At 37.9% G+C, this 20,430-nt stretch overlaps 1 protein-coding gene across 1 annotated transcript in view; it reads left to right on the top strand.

Moving 5' to 3' along the window:
* The window catches only part of LOC308551956 (ubiquitin carboxyl-terminal hydrolase 9X-like), a 161,465-nt gene that overhangs the window by 111,279 nt on the left and 29,756 nt on the right, over positions 1-20,430 (top strand). Inside the window, exons 27-32 of the mRNA XM_081126878.1 lie at positions 5,544-5,652; positions 6,008-6,154; positions 7,269-7,415; positions 8,323-8,545; positions 13,723-13,943; positions 18,484-18,674. Of these exons, the coding sequence (XP_080983004.1) occupies positions 5,544-5,652; positions 6,008-6,154; positions 7,269-7,415; positions 8,323-8,545; positions 13,723-13,943; positions 18,484-18,674 (1,038 nt within the window). The remainder of the gene's footprint in view (positions 1-5,543; positions 5,653-6,007; positions 6,155-7,268; positions 7,416-8,322; positions 8,546-13,722; positions 13,944-18,483; positions 18,675-20,430) is intronic.

The raw sequence follows: 20,430 nt of genomic DNA, 5'->3' as shown, positions 1-20,430 counted from the left end.
AGCCTTCTGATCTTCTCTGTGTACTTCATTTCTTCCAGGAGCCTAGAAGAAACACAGTAGTTGGAAATAAGGTCTGCTTTGCTTCACCCAGAAACAAACAAAGTTCATATATTAGGAACATAGTTGGCTATTTTCAAGACCTCTATCACACAGGGCAGGTAGTAGGGCAACACCAAGAAACATTACTGTCATTTTTACTTTGCCATTTTCTTGATTCATTGTTTGTTTGGTGGTGTAAACCTTTGTTTTCCAGGATTCTGACAGCTTGGGATTGTTGTTAGATGTTTCTGTGGAGGGACAGGAGCTTGGAGCTGGCTCCAGTTTTGCTTGTATCATTTATTGAGCACTAATTTTATTCTGATTTCAAAATTAAGTTTTATTTAGCCTATTTTCAACAGGTGATTAAAATTCTAAAATAGGACATTAACTTTCTAACTTGATTTTTCAGACATAAGGTTTTTGTTTTCTTGGTGTGGGTGTCAGTTCCATATAAATATTGGTACAATTTTGCTTTATGTAGTACAATCAGGAAATACTTCACTGTGTGACCTTGAAATAAATATGTGAAAGAGAGTTAAGGAATGCAGGTATATCGAAAGGTCAGCATGTATAAGGGTTCCAGACACAAGTCGTGTTCTCATCCAGGATGTTAGTCTTAACTGGAGTTCAGTAAGGGGAACAGCTCTAGAGATGAGGTAAGAGAGGTTAAAAAAAAAAGTCATTTTCTGTGATTTTTCTAAGTCAGTGTAAGGACTTTAGATTTTACTCTTAAGTCATTAGTTCACAATGGAAGCTGGGGTTGGGAAGGTTGTTATTGGCCTCTACTGGTTGGAGGTTAGAAATAGTAAACATCTACCATCACAGGGCTGATTCCTTAATCTCTGATTTAAGTGAAATACAAAGTAATTGCAAGGTTTTGAGAATAGGTGTATGTTTGACTTAACATTTCAACGTATTTTCTTAGGCTGCTTTTTTTCTTTCTTTTCTTTTTTTCAGAAAATGACAAGCATCAGGTATTTGGACTGTATACTCATTTTTCTAATGAACTTGAGCAGTATACTCTCAGACACCTTTGAGAATTTGTTAAAAATATTAGACCATCTCTGCATAAAATTGTGAAGAACGGCATACATGTGGAACTATTTAGATGCTATTTTGGAGGTTTTGTGAACCCCATCTGTAGTTTTTATAAAACCCTTGTAAGTTGTATGGGTTTACACTTGCCAAATGTAAGTGAATTGAAGTCAGATCAGTTTTCTGTAGTAATCTGAACTAACCCATGTATTATTTATTGTTACTGGATGGTCTGGCCCCATAGTGGGTCTACAGCAGACCGGCCTGTCGTCTGTGGGCTCTTCACTTCCTGTAGAAAAGATTTCATAACACAAATTCAAGAGATTTTGAGAGTATGTTTATTAATACTGTGGACTGAAACAAAGGAAGGACTTAGGGTAGAAGAATCAACAGGAGAGAACCTAGGTGATGCTCTGTTTTGGCTCTATAGGAACATTATAGGAAAGATGTGAACCAAGACAGGGCTGCTCTTAGTTCACTGGGATATGAAGGTCACATTGACAGAAGTGAGCCAAGCAGGAATTGCAGTTAGCTTACTGGGAATTGAAGGTCACAGTGACAGAAGTGACCCAAGCTTGGCTGCTGTTAGCTCAATTGGAAGAGAAGGTCAAAGTTATAGAAGTGTACCAAGGTAGGGTTGATTATAGCTCACTAGGATATGAAGAAGTGACAGAAGTGAACCAAGGTGGGAATGCAGTTCACTGGGAGTGAAGGTCGCAGTGACAGAAGCGAGTGATAGCTGGGCTTCTGTTAGCTTACTGGAAGTGATGGTCACACTGACAGAAGTGAGCTACGGCGGGGCTGCTCTTACCTCATTGGAAATGAAGATCATAGTGACAGAAGTGAGCCAAGGAGGGGCTGCTGTTAGCTCTCTGGTATATGAAGGTCACAGTGACTTAACTGAGCTAAGGGAGGGCTGCTCTTACCTCACTAGAACTGAAGGTCACAGTGAGCAAAGTGAGTAAACATGGGGCTGCTGTTAGCTCTCTGGAAGTGAAGGTCACAGTGATAGAAGTAAGCAGAAGTGAGTCTGCTGTTAGCTCACTGTAAGTGAAGGTCACAGTGACAGAAGTGAGCCAGAACAGGCATGCTGTTAGCTCCCTGGAAATAAATGTCACAGTGGCTGAACTGAGCCAAGGCAGGGCTGATCTTATCACACTGGAAGTGAAGGGCAAAGTGACAGAAGTGAGCCATGGAGAGGCTACTCATAGTTCAATTGGTAGAGAAGGTCACAGTGATAGAACTGAACCAAGGTAGGGCTGATAATAGCACACTAGGATGTGAAGGCCACAGTGATAGAAGTGAGCCAAGAAGATGCTGCCATTAGCTCACTTAGATATGAAGGTCACAGAGACAGAAGTGAGCCAAGTTGGTGCTACTTTTAGCTCATTTGAAGTGAAGGTCACAGTGACTGAACTGAGCCAAGGTGGGACAGATCTTACCACACTGGAAGTGAAGGGCAGAGTGACAGATGTGAGCGAAAGCTGAGCTACTTCATTAATGGAAATGAAGATCACAGTGACAGAGTAAGCCATAGCAGATCTCCTGTAGCTCACTAAGAGTGAAGGTCACAGTGACAGATGTGAGCAAAAACTGGGCTGCTGTTAGCTTACTGGAAGTGAAGGTCACAGTGACTGAACTTGATCCAAGGTAGGACTGCTGTTACCTTACTGGAAGTGAATGTCAGTGGCAGAAGTGAACCAAGGAGAGGCTGCTGTTAGCTCACTACGATGTGAAGGTCATAGTAACAGAAGTGAGCCAAGGTGGGACTGCAGTTAGCTCTCTGGAAATGAAGGTCAGTGACAGAAGTAAACCAAGGCAGGGCTGCTGTTAGTTCACTGGGAGTGAAGGTCACGGTGACAGTAGTGAGCCGAGGCAGGGCTGCTGTTAATCACTGGAAGTGAAGGTCACAGTGATAGCAATAAGCCAAGATGGGGTCTGCAGTTTACTCATTGGAAGTGAACCAAGGCAGAGCTTCTGTTCTGTCACTAGAAGTGAAGGTCACAGTGACAGAAGTGAGCCAAGGTGGGCTGCTGTTAGCTCACTGGGATATGAAGGTCACAGTGACAGACATGAGCCAAGGTGTGGCTGTTCTTTGCTCATTCTAAGTGAAGGTCACAGTGACAGAGGTGAGCGAGGAGGAGCTTCAGTTTGCTAACTAGAAGTGAGATCACAGTGACTTGAGTGAGCTAAGGCAAGGCTGCTCTTAAGTCACTGGAAGTGAAGGTCAGAGTGATAGAAGTGAGCCAAGGTGAGGCTGCTGTTAGCTCACCAGGATGTGAAGGTCAGAGTGACAGAAGTGAGTCAAGGGGGGGCTATTCAATTAGAAGTGGTCACAGTGACCGAGATGAACCACGGTGAGGCTGCAGTTAGCGTACTGGGAGTAAAAGTCAGAGTGACAGAAGTGAGCCAAGGTGTGGCTGCCATTAACTCACTGTAAGTGAAGATTACAATGACAGAAGTGAGCTAAGGCAGGGTTGTTGTTAGCTCCCTGGAAGGGAAAGTCACAGTGACAGAAGTGATCCAAGGTAGAGCTGCTGTTAGCTCACTGGAAGGGAAGGTCGCAGTGACAGAAATGAGCCAAGGTGTGGCAGCTGTTAACTCACTGGTATATGAAGGTCACAGTGACTGAGCCAACGTGGTGCTGCAAGTTAGCTCACTAGAATTGACGGTCATAATGACAGAAGTCAGCCAAGGTGGGCTGCTGTTAGCTCAATGGAAGTGAAAGTCACAGTTTCAGAAGTGAGCCAAGGTGGGGCTGCTTTTAGCTCACTGGAAGTGAAGGTCACAGCGAGAGTAGTGTGCCAAGGTAGGTCAGCAGATAGCTCACTGGAAGTGAAAGAAACAACTATTGAATACATCTTATGTTGTAATGTTCCAGTATTGTAGCAATAAACTAATTACAATTGACCTTGAACAACCTGGGGATTATGTGTCCCATGTAAACTCCTCTCCCTCCCACAGTAAGAAATCTGTGAATAGGCTCTGTCCAGGTGGCTGAGTTGGTTAGAATGTCATCCTATACACCAAAAGGTTGCTGTTTCTAACCCCGGTTAAGACACATTATGAGAGAGAACCAATCGATGTTTTCTTCTCACAGCCTTATTCTTGCCTTCCTTCCTCTCTCTCCTTTTTTCTCTCTTTACTCTCTCACTCTCTTTTCTCTTTCTCCCTTCTCTCTAAAAATCAATAAACATGTCCTCAGGTGAGGATTAAAAGAAAACTTGTGTATAATTTTTGATTCCCCCCAAAACTTAACTGATGATATCTTATTGTTGATGGTAACCCTTAGTTATAATTTAAACAGTCAATTAATACATGGTTTGTAAGGTATATATACAGGCAAAAGTAGATTTACAGTCGTGAGTATGCAAAGCAGAGTTTATTCTTCTGTTATTTATTGATTATTGTAGTTTTCCATATGAACAACTTCAAACCTATTTTTGCCAGACCTTGTGTTATATGCTGTATTCTAAGAATAAAGGAAACTAGGAAAAGAAAATGTTATTAAGAATCATAAAGAAGAAAAAATACGGTTACAATACTGTAAATTTGTATTGAAAAATATCAATGCATATAAGTGGACCTGTGCATTTTACCTGGTTGTTCAAGAATCAGCTGTAGATAATGTAGAGAAATCAATATATTATACAAAATTTTTAAAGATATAAATATAATCAGATGAAGTTTTTGTTACTAAGATTAGAGACAGATTTTTCCAAAATTTCTCAGTTAAATGATAACAGTATAACACTTCATTCTCAACCTTGGTATACATAATAATCACCATAATTGCTTATTTAAATGTAGATTGCTGGGTCTCTGAATCAGTAAGTATAGAGTGGGCCCAAGAATTTGTATTTCTGAGATGTTCCCACATTCCCAGGTAATGCTGCTGGTCTGACAACCGTATTTTGAGAACCACTCATATGATATAAGAGGGATAGTTTCATCTTTGTTGAGTTTTCATGAGTTGTTTGCTTCAACATATAGTTCATTGAAAACAATTCTGTGGGAGGGCAAAAAAAATGTATAGCTCATATGATGCCTCTCATATCTGCACATGGCAGCTAATATTGTATCCGCAGGAGTATTTCCAAATATTTACAAGAGGTTTTAAATAAAGATGTGTTTTTATTTACATAAATAAAAATAAAGATTTTTTTTTCATGTATACTTGCCTTGTACGTGGTCTTGCCCTGCCCCTGATTTACACCACATATTATACAGTCTGAGAAATCAAATATTAAGGAACTAACACAATGATTCCCATCCTGTATGGTTACTATTTCAGGTTTAACTCTGAAATATAGCTTAAATTGTCTGTATTTAATGTTGTTAAATGATAATAGGGGATTACCCTGTATTTTTACTGTTATTACTTTCTCTTCCCTGTCAAAGATAAATCAATATTGGAATGTTTTTATTCATGAAAATAATAAATTACATAGAAAATATTTTTATTTCAGAACTGTTCGTCAGTTGGCACAGGAGCAGTTTTTTTTAATGTGCACCAGATGTTGCATGGGACACAGGCCTCTGCTTTTCTTCATTACTCAGCTCTTTACTATTTTGGGGGTGAGACATTTTTAAATGAACTTACCAGTATACTTCATTCTTAAAATGAAGGACATTGAGGAAATTACAGTTTTAACATATTAAAATTAGATCAGTCATGTTTAAGAAATGTAATCTTTCCCACTATTTTCTATACTATTTGTAGACTTGTTTTCATTTGTTTTTTTGTAAATATTTAAGAAAAAATATATATTATCTTCTTGGAAAAAAGAAAATCAAACATCTCACTGTTTTATATTATTGATACAACACATTGCCACTTCATTTATCAGTTAATTCTCTAGGTTTTAAAAAATTAAAGTGAATTCTGACCATGAATTTGTGAATTCATACCATTTCAATTATTATATTTCAGAGCACAGCAAGAGAGAGAGGTAAACATTCAAGTGATTATTTCACTCTTCTACGGCATCTTCTTAATTATGCTTACAACAGCAATATTAATGTACCTAATGCTGAAGTTCTTCTCAACAATGAAATTGATTGGCTCAAAAGTATTAGGGTATGTTTTATAATATTCACTTTATTATATCACTGTTAAATCATTTGCCTTACTAAAAGAGAATTTACAATTTTGAATATTTATGTTAAACAAAAACGTAAAAGAAAAACATAAAAGAATATATTCTATTCACTGATGAATTAATAACTCATTATTTGTAGAAAGGAGGTAAAGCTAGTTTTATATAAATGTCTTACTTTAGACACTAATATTGTTCATTTTGGTATTTTTGACCTTATTTACAAACTGCCATTATATTTGAAGATTTTTTGTTGTTGGTTGGTTTGTCATTTTTGTTTTGTTAATCCTCACTTGGGACTAGTTTTTCCATTGATTTTTAGAGAGAGTGGAAGGAAGGGAGGGAGAAAGAGAGAGAGAGAAACATCCATGTGAGAGACAACACTGGTTGGTTGCCTCCCACATGCACCCTGACCAGGGCTGAGGAGTGAACCTGCAACCCAGGTACTTGTCCTTTACCTAGAATCAAACCCAGGAGGACCCTTCTGTGTGTGGGCCAATGCTCTGACCACTGTGCCACACCTGCCAGGGCTAATGAAGATTCTTAAAATTATTTTTAATCAAAAGAGTCTGATAAATTAGTGTTTACATTAACCACTTAATACCTTTTACTTACACAGAGTTCTGTGAGAATATACTGAAATGTGTAACCTTTTGGCTTTCAGATTAGCATTCTCCTAGTGCTTTAAAAAGCCTACTTCCAGAATAGGATCTCTCAACTTTGGTACCATTGACATTTTGGACCAGGTTATTCCTTGTTTTGAAGGGTTATGCTGCTATGTACTGCAATGTAGCATGTTAAACAGTACCTCAACCTGTAATCATTAGGTGGTTCTTTAGTAGTTCCTCTTTCCTCCCTGTTGTGAAAACCAAAATGCCTTCAGACTTGCCACTGCCTGTCCTTTTAGAGAAAAATTGTTCACATTTACTGTTTGAAAGAGAAACAGTTTCTAAAAGAAATAAGAAACTACCTTTGAATGGAAAGGTTTGGGGAAATTTTATCTGAGATATCCCTCGCCTTCCAGCTCTTTTTTGTTCTGACTTCCTTTGTCTTCCTTTCCTCTAAGTTAGGCCTCTAATGTTTTGTCTTTGGCAGGATAATGTTAAAAACACTGGTGAAACAGGTGTAGAAGAGCCTATCTTCGAAGGCCACCTTGGGATAACAAAAGAGTTACTGGCCTTTCAAACACCTGAGAAAAAGTATCAGATTGGTTGTGAAAAAGGAGGTGCCAATCTCATTAAAGTAAGTTCTAAATGTAGGCACTAACCTGGTTAAAACCTTTTTTTCCTGCTAATCTTCACCTGAGGATATATTTTCATTCATTTTTTTAGAGAGAAAGTAAGGGAAAGAGGGAAACACCTATGTGAGAGACATCTCTCAGTTGTAACCTGCAACCTAGCTAGTGCCCTGACTGGGAATTGAACCCACAGTCTTTTTTTTTGTCCTGAGTGGGGACAGTTGGACAATGTTCCAGTCAACTGAGCCACCCAGCCAGAGCTAAACTGGTTATAACCTTTTAAATGTTCATTAGATTGAGCTCTATATAACATTCTGTCTTTGAGATATCATCTTGACCTTTTCCTTTATCTTATGAAACCCTTATCTCTGAATGTTACAGTATTTTTTAAATGTGTGCCTTCCCCTCTTAAAGAGATTTTTAAGTTAATTTTGAAATCAAAAGTTCAGATAAAATGTTTTAGGAAGTTAGGCAGCATTAGTGATTTTGCTATTAAGTAAATCTGAATTTTTACTTGATGATGCTTAAGACTGAGGAAAATGTTTATCTTTTAAGACTGTGTATCATATGTGTTCAATGAATTTTCCTCAGGTGTGTCTTGCAATGCAAGAAAAAGAGTATCATTTTGGTGCATCTTATTTTTATATATAATTAAGGGAATAGACTTATTTATAATATATTTTCTTAAATTACAGTAAACTTTTCTTTAGTACCTTAAAATATCTGGGAAATGGAGGATTTTTTTATTGGCAATGGTATTTTGAAGTGGAATTGTATTTTTTTAATTTGAAAATTCAAAATTGTTTTTGAGATACTTAATTCTGTCAAATAATTATAAAATACTTCCAAGGACATTTTTTCCTAAAGCATATATTATTGCTAACAAGTGATCTGTTTCTTTTAACTCTTTAGGAATTAATTGATGATTTCATCTTTCCTGCTTCAAAAGTTTACTTACAGTGTGTGAGAACTGGAGAATTGCCAGTTGAGCAGGCTATTCCAGTCTGTAGTTCACCAGCTACCATCAATGCTGGTTTTGAACTACTTGTGGCATTAGCTGTTGGCTGTGTAAGGAATCTCAAACAGATAGTAGACTGTTTGACTGAAATGTATTACATAGGCACAGCAATAACTAGTAAGTATTTTAACTTGTAAAACTGGTTTTATTGGTTGATAATATTTACATGTTTAAAATTCTGGGATTTTTTTTTTAAGAAAGTATGTGTGAGAGAGAGAGATTTAAATGTCTTTCTGTAGGTGGGTCAGGTAACATGGCAAAACGCTTTATTTTATTATACATGAGATAAAGTTCAAACTCCAGAGTTATAAACCAAATTTGAAGCTACAGAATTGTCTACTTAAAGTTAGGTAATATATGCATTTGAAAGATACTCAGGCTCTCACAGATTGCTTAATTTAACCTGAGTTTTTAAAAAGTTACAGTTTAGAAGGTAAAAATGTGAGAATATAACATTTAAGTGCCTTTTGTTATATTCTCAGTTCACATAATGGGCTCTCAGGGTTCCCTTGAAGTAGGAAACTGTCTTCAGACTGCTTGTAAGAACTGAAACTCAAAAGGGAGGAGAGTTTAAGCAAAATAACAGAAAATAACAATTTTTTTTTAATTATTTATTTTTAAGGAAAATTAAGGCTTCAGAATATAATGTGTAGTAATTAATACAAATCTTTAAGAATATTGTAAACTATACTTATATAAGAAAGTTTTAGTCACATTTTAGGAGTTCCTAGCTAAACTCATTGTATTGTGGAATCTATGTATCCTGCATAACAGCATGTCTGTTAACAATGGCCCAAATATACACAATGGTGGTCCTATAAGATTATAACGGAGCTGAAAAATTTCTTTCACCTAGTGGCATCATATTGATCATAATGTCATGGCTCAAGGCATTACTTGTGATGATTCTGGTATAAATTAACTTACTGTGCTGACAGTCACATAAAATTATAGCACATACAATTATGTACAGTACATAAACTTGGTAATGAACACCTGTGTTGATGGTTTATATATTTCTATACTATACTTTTTATCATTATTTTAGAGTGTACTATTTTAGAGTATATTGTTTATGAAAACAATAGTTTTCTATAAAAAAACAGTGTATTATGATATGCTGTCAGCATTCTCATGTTTAACACGTGTTTGCATCTTGTGTTAAACACATCTTAATTGCATCATTTTCTATTGTGCCTGATTTCATTTCATGACCTTTGTTCACCACAGCCCCTAAGTGTTCAAAATCCACTGCTAATGTTGTCAATAAAAGACCACTTCTAGTAACTGATCTGAAACAAAATTAAATATAAGTAAGGACCATAAAGGTGGAAAATCAGTGATGAATACTTCTTACAAGACAGGCATGTCCCATTCTACCAGAGCTACAATCTCGAAGAATAAGAACAAAATGATAAAGGTTGTTAATGGATCTACTTCATTGAAGGCCACAAGACCGTCAGAAATTTGAGAAGGGCTTACTTATATCAGTCATGGAGAAACTTCTAGTGACCTGGATTGAAATCCACACCAGAAGCATATCTCTGAGAGCACCCATGTTGAGCACAACCAAATTGAAAAGATTGTTTGCAATGTTGAGAGAAAAGGCAGCTACAATTTTGAATATACTAATAACTCTGGGTAATTTGAACAATTCAAGAATAGTTAGTTATTACATGTGAAAGTGAGCAGTGAGTCTCCCAAGTGCTGCTATAAAGGCAGCTGAAGAATTTTTAGAAACTCTAAATAAGCTGATTGTGAGAGAAAATTGCTTGTCAGAGCAAATATTCAGTATAAATGAAACTTTCCTGTTCTGGAACCAGATGCCTAAAGGGACTTGCATCCGTTAGGAGGCCAAGTCAGTGCTAGGTTTCGAGGCTTTTAAGGACAGGAGAACAGTCATGTTTGGCGGCAATGCTGCAGGCTACAAATTAAGACCCTTTGAGCTGGCACAGTAATAATTCCAGGGCCTGCAAGCACATCAGTAAGCACACACTGTCTGCCCTGCAGGAGCAATAAGCAGTTATGATTACCCAGCTTTTCCTCCTAGATACTCTTATGAATTGCTGTGCCAGAAAAGTGCAGAAGTAGTTTTTGGGAAATGATTCAATATTTTGTTCGTTGTTGATAATGCTCTTGGACATCATTTTTTTATTGGTGATCTTAATCCCAAAACAAACTGGTGTTTCATCCTCCAAACACTACCTTTTTGATCTAGCCAATGCATCAAAGACTTACAGCAGTTTTGAAAGCCCACTGAGGCTTACCTAGTCCCCAGACTCAGGAAGGACTTTTGCCCAGTCTTTTGCTGCAAGTGAGGGAGACACTGAGAAAACACTGCTATAGTACTGGAAACGTTACAGTATCAACGATGGCATCAAGACTTTGAGTTTGGAGTGATGTCACAAAGGACTGTATGAATGGCATATGGAAGCAGACACTCAAGTTTCATTCATGACTTCAAAAGGCTTTGCCAAGGATAAGAAGGTTGCAAAAATCAACAGTGCATTGGTTGCCATGGTGAACAACTTTAACCTGGGGGGTGGATGGGGCTAACACAGAAGATCCTAGATGTGGTTCCTGAGGAACTGAATAAGAGTTGTTGTAACAGGGACACATAACTGAAGAAGAGGCAAGAGAAAAGGAAACTGCAGAAGAGAAAGACGAATCCCCAAGAAAATTCACAGTGAAGGGGTTAGCAGAAAGTTTTGCAGATCTTAGCAAACTCCTTAAAATGTTTGAAAACTTGGAACCCAGCGCTGAAAACTCTTCAGTCCTAGACAGGAATGTACATGGTGCATTATCTGTCTACTTACAAGCAATTCTGTTGTGAATAAAAGAAAGAAATCAAGCAAATCACCTTGGACATATTTATGAAAAGAATGACACATCCTCACCCAGCCAGCATGGCACAGTGGTTGAGCATTGACCTATCAACCAGGAGGTCAGGGTTCGATTCCCAGTCAGGTCATATGCCCAGGTTTCAGGCTCAATTCTCAGTAGGGGGTGTGCAGGAGGCAGCTGATCAATGACTTTCATCATTGATGTTTCTATCTCTCCCTCTCCCTTCCTATCTCTGAAATCAGTAAAAACATTCAAAAAAGAATGGCACCTTCTTGTGCCTCACACAGGTCCCTCAAGAAGGTCTTTTAGGAGAAAGTATTGTTACCGTAGGAGATGACAGCCTCATGTGTTACTGTCCTCAAAGACCTTCCAGTGAGACAAGATGGGAAGGTGGAAGACAGTGATATTGATGATCCTGATCCTGTGTGGAATTAGGCTAGTGTGCTCATCTGTGAGTGTGTCATAGTTTATAACCAAAAAAAAAGTTTTTGTAAGTTTTATAGTTTTTAAATTGAACAATTACAATAAGGATATTAAAAATATTTTTGTCCCTAGCCAATTTGGGTCATGGTTAGAGCATCAGACTGCGGATTGAAGGGTTCTGGGTTCGGTTCTGGCCAAGGGTACATACCTCATTGCAGGCTGGATTCCCGGCCCTGGACCTCCTGCAGGAGGCAACCAATCAATGTGTCTCTTTCACGTTGATGTTTCTATTTCTCTCTCTGTCCTGTCTCTGAAAAGCAATGGAAAAATATCCTCTGGTGAGGATTAAAAATATATATATATATATATTTTGCACAGCTGCACAGTAAATGTCTTAAGCTAAATGTTACTACAAAACAAAGTTTTTAATTTTTTTTATAAAATAAAAACATTACAGTAAGCAGATTTATTATTGAAAAGGTATTTTAAAATAAATTTAGGATGCTTCAGTGTACAGTGTTTATAGTCTATGGTAGTGTACAGTGGTGTCCTAGGTCTTCACAGTGACTCACCACTCAGTCCTGACTCACCCAGAGCCACTCCCAGTCCTGCAAGCTCCATTCATGGTAAGAGCCCTATACAGGTATACCATTTTCTATCTTTTACACTCTATTTTTACTGTACCTTTTATATGGTTAGGTGCATACTTAGCATTGTGTTACAGTTTTCTACAGTATTAAGTACAGTGACATGCTATACAGGCTTGTTGTGTAGGCGCAATAGGCTAAAATGTGGCCCAAGTATGTAATAGACTACCATCTAAGTGTGTGATGTTCACACAATGATGAAATCACCTAATGACGAATTTTGAAGAGATATTCCTACAGTTAGGCAACACAGGAGATTCTTGAAAACTTAGTTGTGTTTTAAATTAATTTTTTTGCTTATGAATTTCATGATTATATTATTCACATAAAAGAAGATAAAACACTGAAAGTATTGACTTCCTACCCACTCCATATTTCTGGTCCAGATTATCTGTGTATATGCAGATTGTTAGGTGTATGCCACTGATTAGTGTTTTTCTTTTTAACACTTGAGAATATACCACACACAGTGTTCTTCACTTTGGTTTTGTTTACTTTTGCACTTAGTAATATATCTGTCAGCACATAAAAATCATATTGTCTTTATCAACTATAATTTGCAATTCAATATACTATAAGTAGTGGTTCATGTCTAAGTTGTTTTTGGTTTTATGGTAAATGGAGTACAATGTAAAGTAATACATAATTCTTACATACCTTTCAAATACACTGTCTCATTTACTCCTCAAAATAATACTGTGGGTGTAGGCAAAGCAGTTTTTACTCTTATACAGAAGACAATAGATACTTTAAGATAACAGTTTTTATGATATGGAACCATGACTTGAACCTAAACAGTCTTAAGTAACTTTAATATGTATTTAAAATATAAAACTTTATAATGATATACTTTATGTATTTTTTTTTTTTACTGTATTTTTATTGATCCCTGGGAGAGGGAGATAGATACATCAATGATGTCATTGATCAGCTGCCTCCTGCATGCCCCCTACTGGGGATTGAGCCCACAGCCGGGGCATATGCCCTGACTGGGAGTCAGACCTTGATGTGGATCATAGGTTGATGCTCAACCACTGAGCCACACAGTTGTTACCTCTGGATGCAGATGTAACATTTTGATTTATTTGAAGTTCTTACCCCAATGAATTGAAGGCACCTAATTAAATAAAGCAAACCTATGATGACAAAGAAATTTAATGCTGTACCACCTATATGAGTTCATGAAGATTGTCATGGAAGCAAAATCAATAAAAATACAGACTGATCAAATAGTTCTGTACTACAGTGGCACACGTTGAAATAAAAATGTAGAGTTCTTTTTTCATGGTGTCTGGAGTGGTTATGGTGTTGTTGCTAATATTTGTCACCTTAACCGCTGCCATGTTCATGTTCTGAGAATCTTTTTTCTTTTTCTCTCAGCTTGTGAAGCTCTTACTGAGTGGGAATATCTACCACCTGTTGGCCCTCGCCCACCAAAAGGATTTGTGGGACTAAAAAATGCTGGCGCTACTTGTTACATGAATTCTGTGATCCAGCAGCTATATATGATTCCTTCCATCAGGAACAGTATTCTTGCAATTGAAGGCACAGGTAGTGATTTAGATGATGATATGTACAGTGATGAAAAGCAGGACAATGAGGTAAATTTTAATTATAAATTCTGGGTTTTGTCTGTTTTAATACCTTGATACCAGATACTGTTTTTCTCTCTCCGAGTATTGTAGTTTTCATCAGATTTTTTTTGAACTGCATTTGGTGATAGGACAAGAATCTTTGAGCACCTCTGGCATATCATAGTGCTCTTTATGTAATAGACTTTAAACTGCAGTTACTCTTTATCAAAGCTTTTCTGTTTATTTCTTAAACTAACAATTAATATAATCATGTTTTGTGTGCCATGGTAAATATAGTTTGATGTTTGTACAGTCACAGGTATGTTCAATTTTAAAATATTAAGTTATATTTTTATTTTTTAATGTTTTAAATTATACCTTTCTTATTTTAAAATCTGTGTTGGTTCTTAGGATGTTTAATATTTTCCTCAGATTATGGCTTTTTCTGGTGAAGAAACAAACTTTTTCACTAGTTTCAGCAATACCATATGGTCTTTCTAACAGTATTAGTTAACAATAATAGATATTCAGGCCACCAACTCAAAGTATTCAGTCTAGACTAATGTGATAACAAAGTTAAGTTTTTGGTGGCAGGTCATAGTATGAATACTAAGATATGCCTTTTTTTAAAAAATATATTTTTTATTGATTTCTGAGAGGAAGGGAGAGGGGGAGAGAGAAACATCGGCCGATTGACCATTGAGAGTAGTCAATCGGCTGCCTCCTGCACTCCTGCTGCTAGGGACCAAGCCTGCAGCCTGGGCATGTGCCCTGACCAGGAATCGAACCACAGTCTCCTATATTATAGGTCGATGCTCAACTGCTGAGCTGTGTTGGCCAGGCAAGATACTCCTTAGGGCATACATAAATACGAAGGACTTACGCTTTGGTTAAGTTTCTATCCAAAGTATTTATCTTTTATTTTTTCTTTTGTACATGTTTATAGCAATTAATAGAAAAGACAGATAATGTTTTTGTGTTTTGTGGGGTTTTTTAATTTATCTTTATTGTTGAAAGTATTACAGGTGTCCCATTTTTCCCCCCCAAATGACCCCCTCCACCTTGTTCCCACTCCCTCCCCAGGCCTTCACCCCATCATTGTCTGTGTCCATGGGTTATGTATATAATTTCTTTGGTTAATCTCTTCCCACCCTGCACTCCCCTTCCCTCTTTCTTCTGAAATATAATCATCTGTTACATGCGTCAATGTCTCTGGATCTGTTTAGTTCATCAGATTCTTTTGTTCATTAGCTTCTTCTTCAGGAAGACCCTTCAGCTTTTCCTGTAGTGCTGGTTTGGTGGTGATGAACTTTTGTAGCTTTTCCTTGTCTGAGAAGCTCTTTATCTGACCTTCAATTCTGACCTTAAATGATAGCTTTGCTGGGTAGAGTAATCTTGGTTGTAGCTCCATGTTTTTCATCACTTTGACTATTTCTTGCCACTCCCTGCTGGCCTGCAAGGTTTCTGTTGAGATATCAGCTGACAGTCATATGGGTGCTCCCTTGTAGGTAACTAACTGTTTTTCTCTTGCTGCTTTTAAGATTCTCTCTTTGTCTTTAACCTTTGGCATTTTAATTATGATGTGTCTTGCTGTGAGCCTCTTTGGATTCCTCTTGTTTGAGACCCTCTGTGCTTCCTGGACTTGTAAGTCTATTTCTTTCCCCAGGTAGGGGAAGATTTCTGTAATTATTTTTTCAAATAGGTTTTCAATTTCTTGCTCTTTCTTCCCCTTCTGGTATCCCAATAATACTAATGTTGTGCCTCTTGAAGTTGTCCCAGAGGCTCCTTATGCTATCTTCGTATTTCTGGATTCTTTTTTCTTTTTGTTCTTCTGGTTGGGTGTTTTTTGTTTCTTCATGGTCCAAATTGCTGATTTGATTCTCAGTGTCCTCTACTCTCCTATTGATTCCCTGTAAATTATTCTTCATTTCAGTTCATGTAGCCTTCATTTCAAATTGTTACTTTATTATGTCATCGATTTTCTCGATTATTTTCGTCATACTCTTATTAATATCCTTGAGCATCCTTATAACCATTATTCTGAACTCTGTATCTGTTAGCTTTCTTGGATCTATTTCATTTAGTTCCTTTTCTAGATATTTCTTCTGTTCTTTCCTTTGTGACATGGTTCTTTGCCTACACATTTTGGCTGCTTCCAGGTGTTTGTTTCTGTGTATTAGGTAGAGGTGCCATGTCTCCTGGAATTTGTAGAGTAACTTTGTGTAGTAGGTGTCCTGGAGGGTCTAGTAGCTCAGCCTGAGCTGGGCCTTCTAGGTACTCCCCTGTGTGGCTGTGTGCACTGTCCTTTTGTAGTTGAGCCTTGGTTGTTGTTGGCGTCACTGGGAGGAATTGACCCCCAGACTAATCAGCTGTGAGGATCAGCTGCAACTATGGCAGAGAGCTGCTGTGCTGGAGACACCTCTATGGAGCAGGATTTACTTCAGTGGAGCTTTTGTGTTCACTAAGTGCACCCCTTGAGTGTGTCACTCGTGGATGTGGTAGGGTTGTAATCCAGCGTGGTCTGACCACCAGGTGCACTGTCTCTGAGGCCTCCTGGGAGGTGCAAAGTCAGCCTGTGCCAGTGCCTTGTCCAGGGCCACCCAGCATGAGCTTCGCAGGAAACTGTAGATGGCTGCTACTTGTTCTGGGCTTGGAGGAGCCCAGGAGAGGCCCAGCTATGAGCCAATGCACCCTGCTGCTAGTGCCAGGCCTGGGGCCACTTATCAAGCCGTTTGGGGCATGCTGCTGCTTGTTTGAGAGATTTTAGGAAAGTCCTAAGCATCAGGCTCGAGAGGCCACTTGCACAGAAAAGCCACTGGAAATGGCCTGGATGAGCCTGCAAGTAGGGAGGTGCGTGGCCTCTGGGAATCACCAGGGTGGAGCCAAAGGTGTGAGTCAGGTGCTGGCAATTCAAATATGGCACCTGCCTTCCGTCTGTGTGCGGAGAGGACTGGCCAAAGGAGCCATGCCTATGCCAGCTCTTCTGCCTGGGAGAAAGCTGCCCTTTCACCTCTCACCCCAGCTTCAGGCAGGTTAGTTCCTCCCTTTCAGGCTGCTGCCCAGCGCTGGGCTCAGAGTGAACACATCTGGGTGAGCCCTTTAAGAGGAGCTATTGGGGTTCCTGCAGCTCTGACACTCGGCCACAGTCCCCGCTGGTTTCACAGCCTGGAGTTGTGGGGACGTTTCTTCCCTGCCCTGGAGCCCTGGACTGGGGGCTTGCTGTGGGGCTTACTCCTCCGGGAAATCCCCACCACTGAGATGTCCCTCCTGGGTTTCAACCGTGGCACCGGGTATGGGCCCGGGTCTGCTTCTCTGCGATTCAGCCCTGATCCACTTGCATCTCTGCCCCTCCTACCGGTGTTGGTGCTTCTTCAGTTCCCTAGTTGTAGGGTTTCTGTTCAGCCAGATTTCAGGAGGCTCTGAGTGATGGTGGTTCTGTATTTTAGTTGTAATTTTAATTTGGTTGTGGGAGGTGGCGGGTGGAGCTGTTACCTATGCCACCATCTTATTTCCTCTCAACAGATAATGTTTTAATTTTAGTAAACGATTCTTGTCTTATACCTGCATTTCTTTAATTCACTGGCCAAAGCTAGTTTGACTTTCAAGTAGTCATCACTTAGAGATTCTAAAACACATACCTGCCTTAACTCCTTTCAGATCTGACCATTCAGGCATTAGATTCTGGGTAAGTTTACCTTTTTTAGACTCTCCATGTAGTGTCGCCATGCCAGTCAATACTATATCTGGTTAAGAACCACTGTTTGAAAGGAAATTGGAATTTAAATTGTAGTTCTGTAGTGTGCTGTGAAATATAAATAGAGATGGCCAATTATACTGGAAGAAAAAAATAAGGCACAGAAAATACAAAATTTCAAATTAGGCATTTCATTTTTGCTGCTTGATATTCTGTGCTTTATTTTGTCTCAGCACTATAGTGTGTTTGTCTGCCTATTTACTAGTTTCTTTTCCTAAACTGAACTTTTGAGGGTAGGCACTAGACATTGTTTACTTCTATATCATAAGCCTCAGAAACGGAGCAAAGAATATAGAAAGATGTTCAGTTCTCTGTAAAGCACCTAAACTTTGTTTGTAAAGTGATTGTTACCTTTAAAGCTTTTGTCTGTGACTGTTTCTACGCAGACATATTATTAATTGCTATTTATTGAATATTAGTAACTCTGATCATGTCACATAATTATCTCATATAACCTATAAAGAATGTGTTATTTCTACAAGAAGAAATTGAATCCTAAAAAGGCTAAGTAATTTATTTACCCAAAGTTACATATTGCATAGCATTCATTTGTCACCAGTTCAATCTACTCAACTATACCTTTTTCATATTATACAGCCTCTGATGAATGTTCAGTATTATTTTTTTATGATCTTCTTGTGATAACTCTTCTGTGAAATTGTGGGTATAAGCACTAATATTATAAAATTAAAGTTATGTGCTATAGATAGACAAAATATAAAATAATGCAAATCATTTATTCACTATTTTTCTCAACTTCACGATACTTTTTAAGTTAGATTAGCTCATCGATGATGTTTTTTGGTTCTCTAGAGTAATGTTGATCCTCGAGATGATGTATTTGGATATCCTCATCAATTTGAATACAAACCAGCATTAAATAAGACAGAAGACAGGAAAGAATACAATATTGGTGTCCTCAGACACCTGCAGGTCATCTTTGGTCATTTAGCTGCTTCACAACTACAATACTATGTACCCAGAGGATTTTGGAAACAGTTCAGGTAAATTATGAGTGGTTGATAATTTTCGTTTTATAAAAATCTCTATGTACTAATTTTAAACTTCTAAAATATACTACACTAATCATTTAGTATTTCATAGCATTCTGTTTTTCTTGGTCATTTTTTTCTTTATTGTTGCCACAATAGGAGGAGATATCACAGTCTGGATTTTGCTAATTGTATGCCTTTGCTGTTTTTAATATTTTTTTGTTTTCCTCTGTTCCTATATTTTTTAGGTTTACAGGTCATATGATCTGTCATAACTACTCAGCTTTGCTATCATAACAACAAAGCAGCCATAAACAATATGTAAATAATGGAATGTGGCTCTTTTGATAAAGTTGTACATAGACAATGAAATCAGAATTTTATATTGTTTTTATATGTCGTGAAATACTGTTATTTTGAATTTTTCAATCATTTAAATATACATAAAACCATTATTTCCTGACCCAGTGGCTCAGTTGATTGGAGCATAGTCCTGTGCACCAGTAGGTTTCAGGTTCGATTCCCAATAAAGGCACATACCTGGGTTGCAGGTTCAGTCCTGTTCAGAGCTCCCACAGGAGGCAACTGATCGATGTTTCTCTCTTTGTGTCCCTTCATCTCTCTAAAAAAATCCTCAGCTGAAGATACAAAAAAATAATAATAAATAAATGTATATAAAATTATTCTAAGCTATTGGTTGATACATAGGCAATGGGCTGAATTTGGTCTGTGGGCTGTAGTTTACTTAGCCCATGAGTGTTCAAGAGGCTTGATCAGATTCAGGTATTATTTCTTATTTGCAGTGGCCAAAACTTCTTCATAGGTGGTAATAAGAGTCACTTAGTCATTATTGGCCAACTCCATTATTTCATTATGGTTACAAAATGGCAGTATTCTAATTTTATCATTGATTGTTTATTTATTAACTAGATTGGGTCTATAAGGGAAACTTGCCTTCATCAATTAGTATACACAAATCTGAAGAAACCTGAATATTTAAATAAATAAGGAATCTAGGATAAGTGCCATTTTCCTTTATTTCTCTAAGTTTATAAGTAATCGTATTGTTTCATAACATCCTTCTCAAATGACCATTAAAATTTGGTCCATTTTTAGGTTGTAAAAAACTTAATTACTTATTCTGGTTTCCCCTTTCACTAATTTTATCAAGGCCTACTAAGTGCCTAACCACACAGCAGTCTTTTTACTGTGTAGAAAAGGCTATATAGTCCTTAGTGGTTTGGAATTCTTCAAGCAAAATACCTCCTACATATATTGAAGGTGGTAAAAGGGATAATGTGACTTCTGAGTCATTCTCTTTGTTTCAGTCAGGGTAGTACCCCACGTGTATGTGTAGTGTGTTAATATATAGAAATACAAGGTGTGGAAAAAGTAGATTTACAGTTGTTTGTATGTAAAGTAATACAATAATTAAAAAATAATTTTAGAAGAATAAACTGTTTTGCATACTCACATTTTTTTAAAGGATAGCTTATTGATTTTTAGAGAGAGAGGAAGGAAGTGCAAGAGAGAAAGAGAGATATGAAAGAGAAACATCAATCACCTGCCTCCTGCACACCCACTACTGGGAATTGAGCTGAAACCTAGGTATGCGCCCTGACCGGGAAATCAGACTGGCAACCTTTCCTGTACCTGGATAACGCCCAACCAACTGAGCCAAACGGGCCAGGGTAGCAAACTCACAACTTTAAACCCACTTTTGCCCCACCCTGTATTAGCACATCACTTAGGTTTATTTTGAGAATCA

This window comes from Miniopterus schreibersii (assembly GCF_964146895.1).
Source record: "Miniopterus schreibersii genome assembly, chromosome: Y".
NCBI lineage: Eukaryota > Metazoa > Chordata > Mammalia > Chiroptera > Miniopteridae > Miniopterus > Miniopterus schreibersii.
This window is presented reverse-complemented; position numbering and strand designations above follow the sequence as displayed.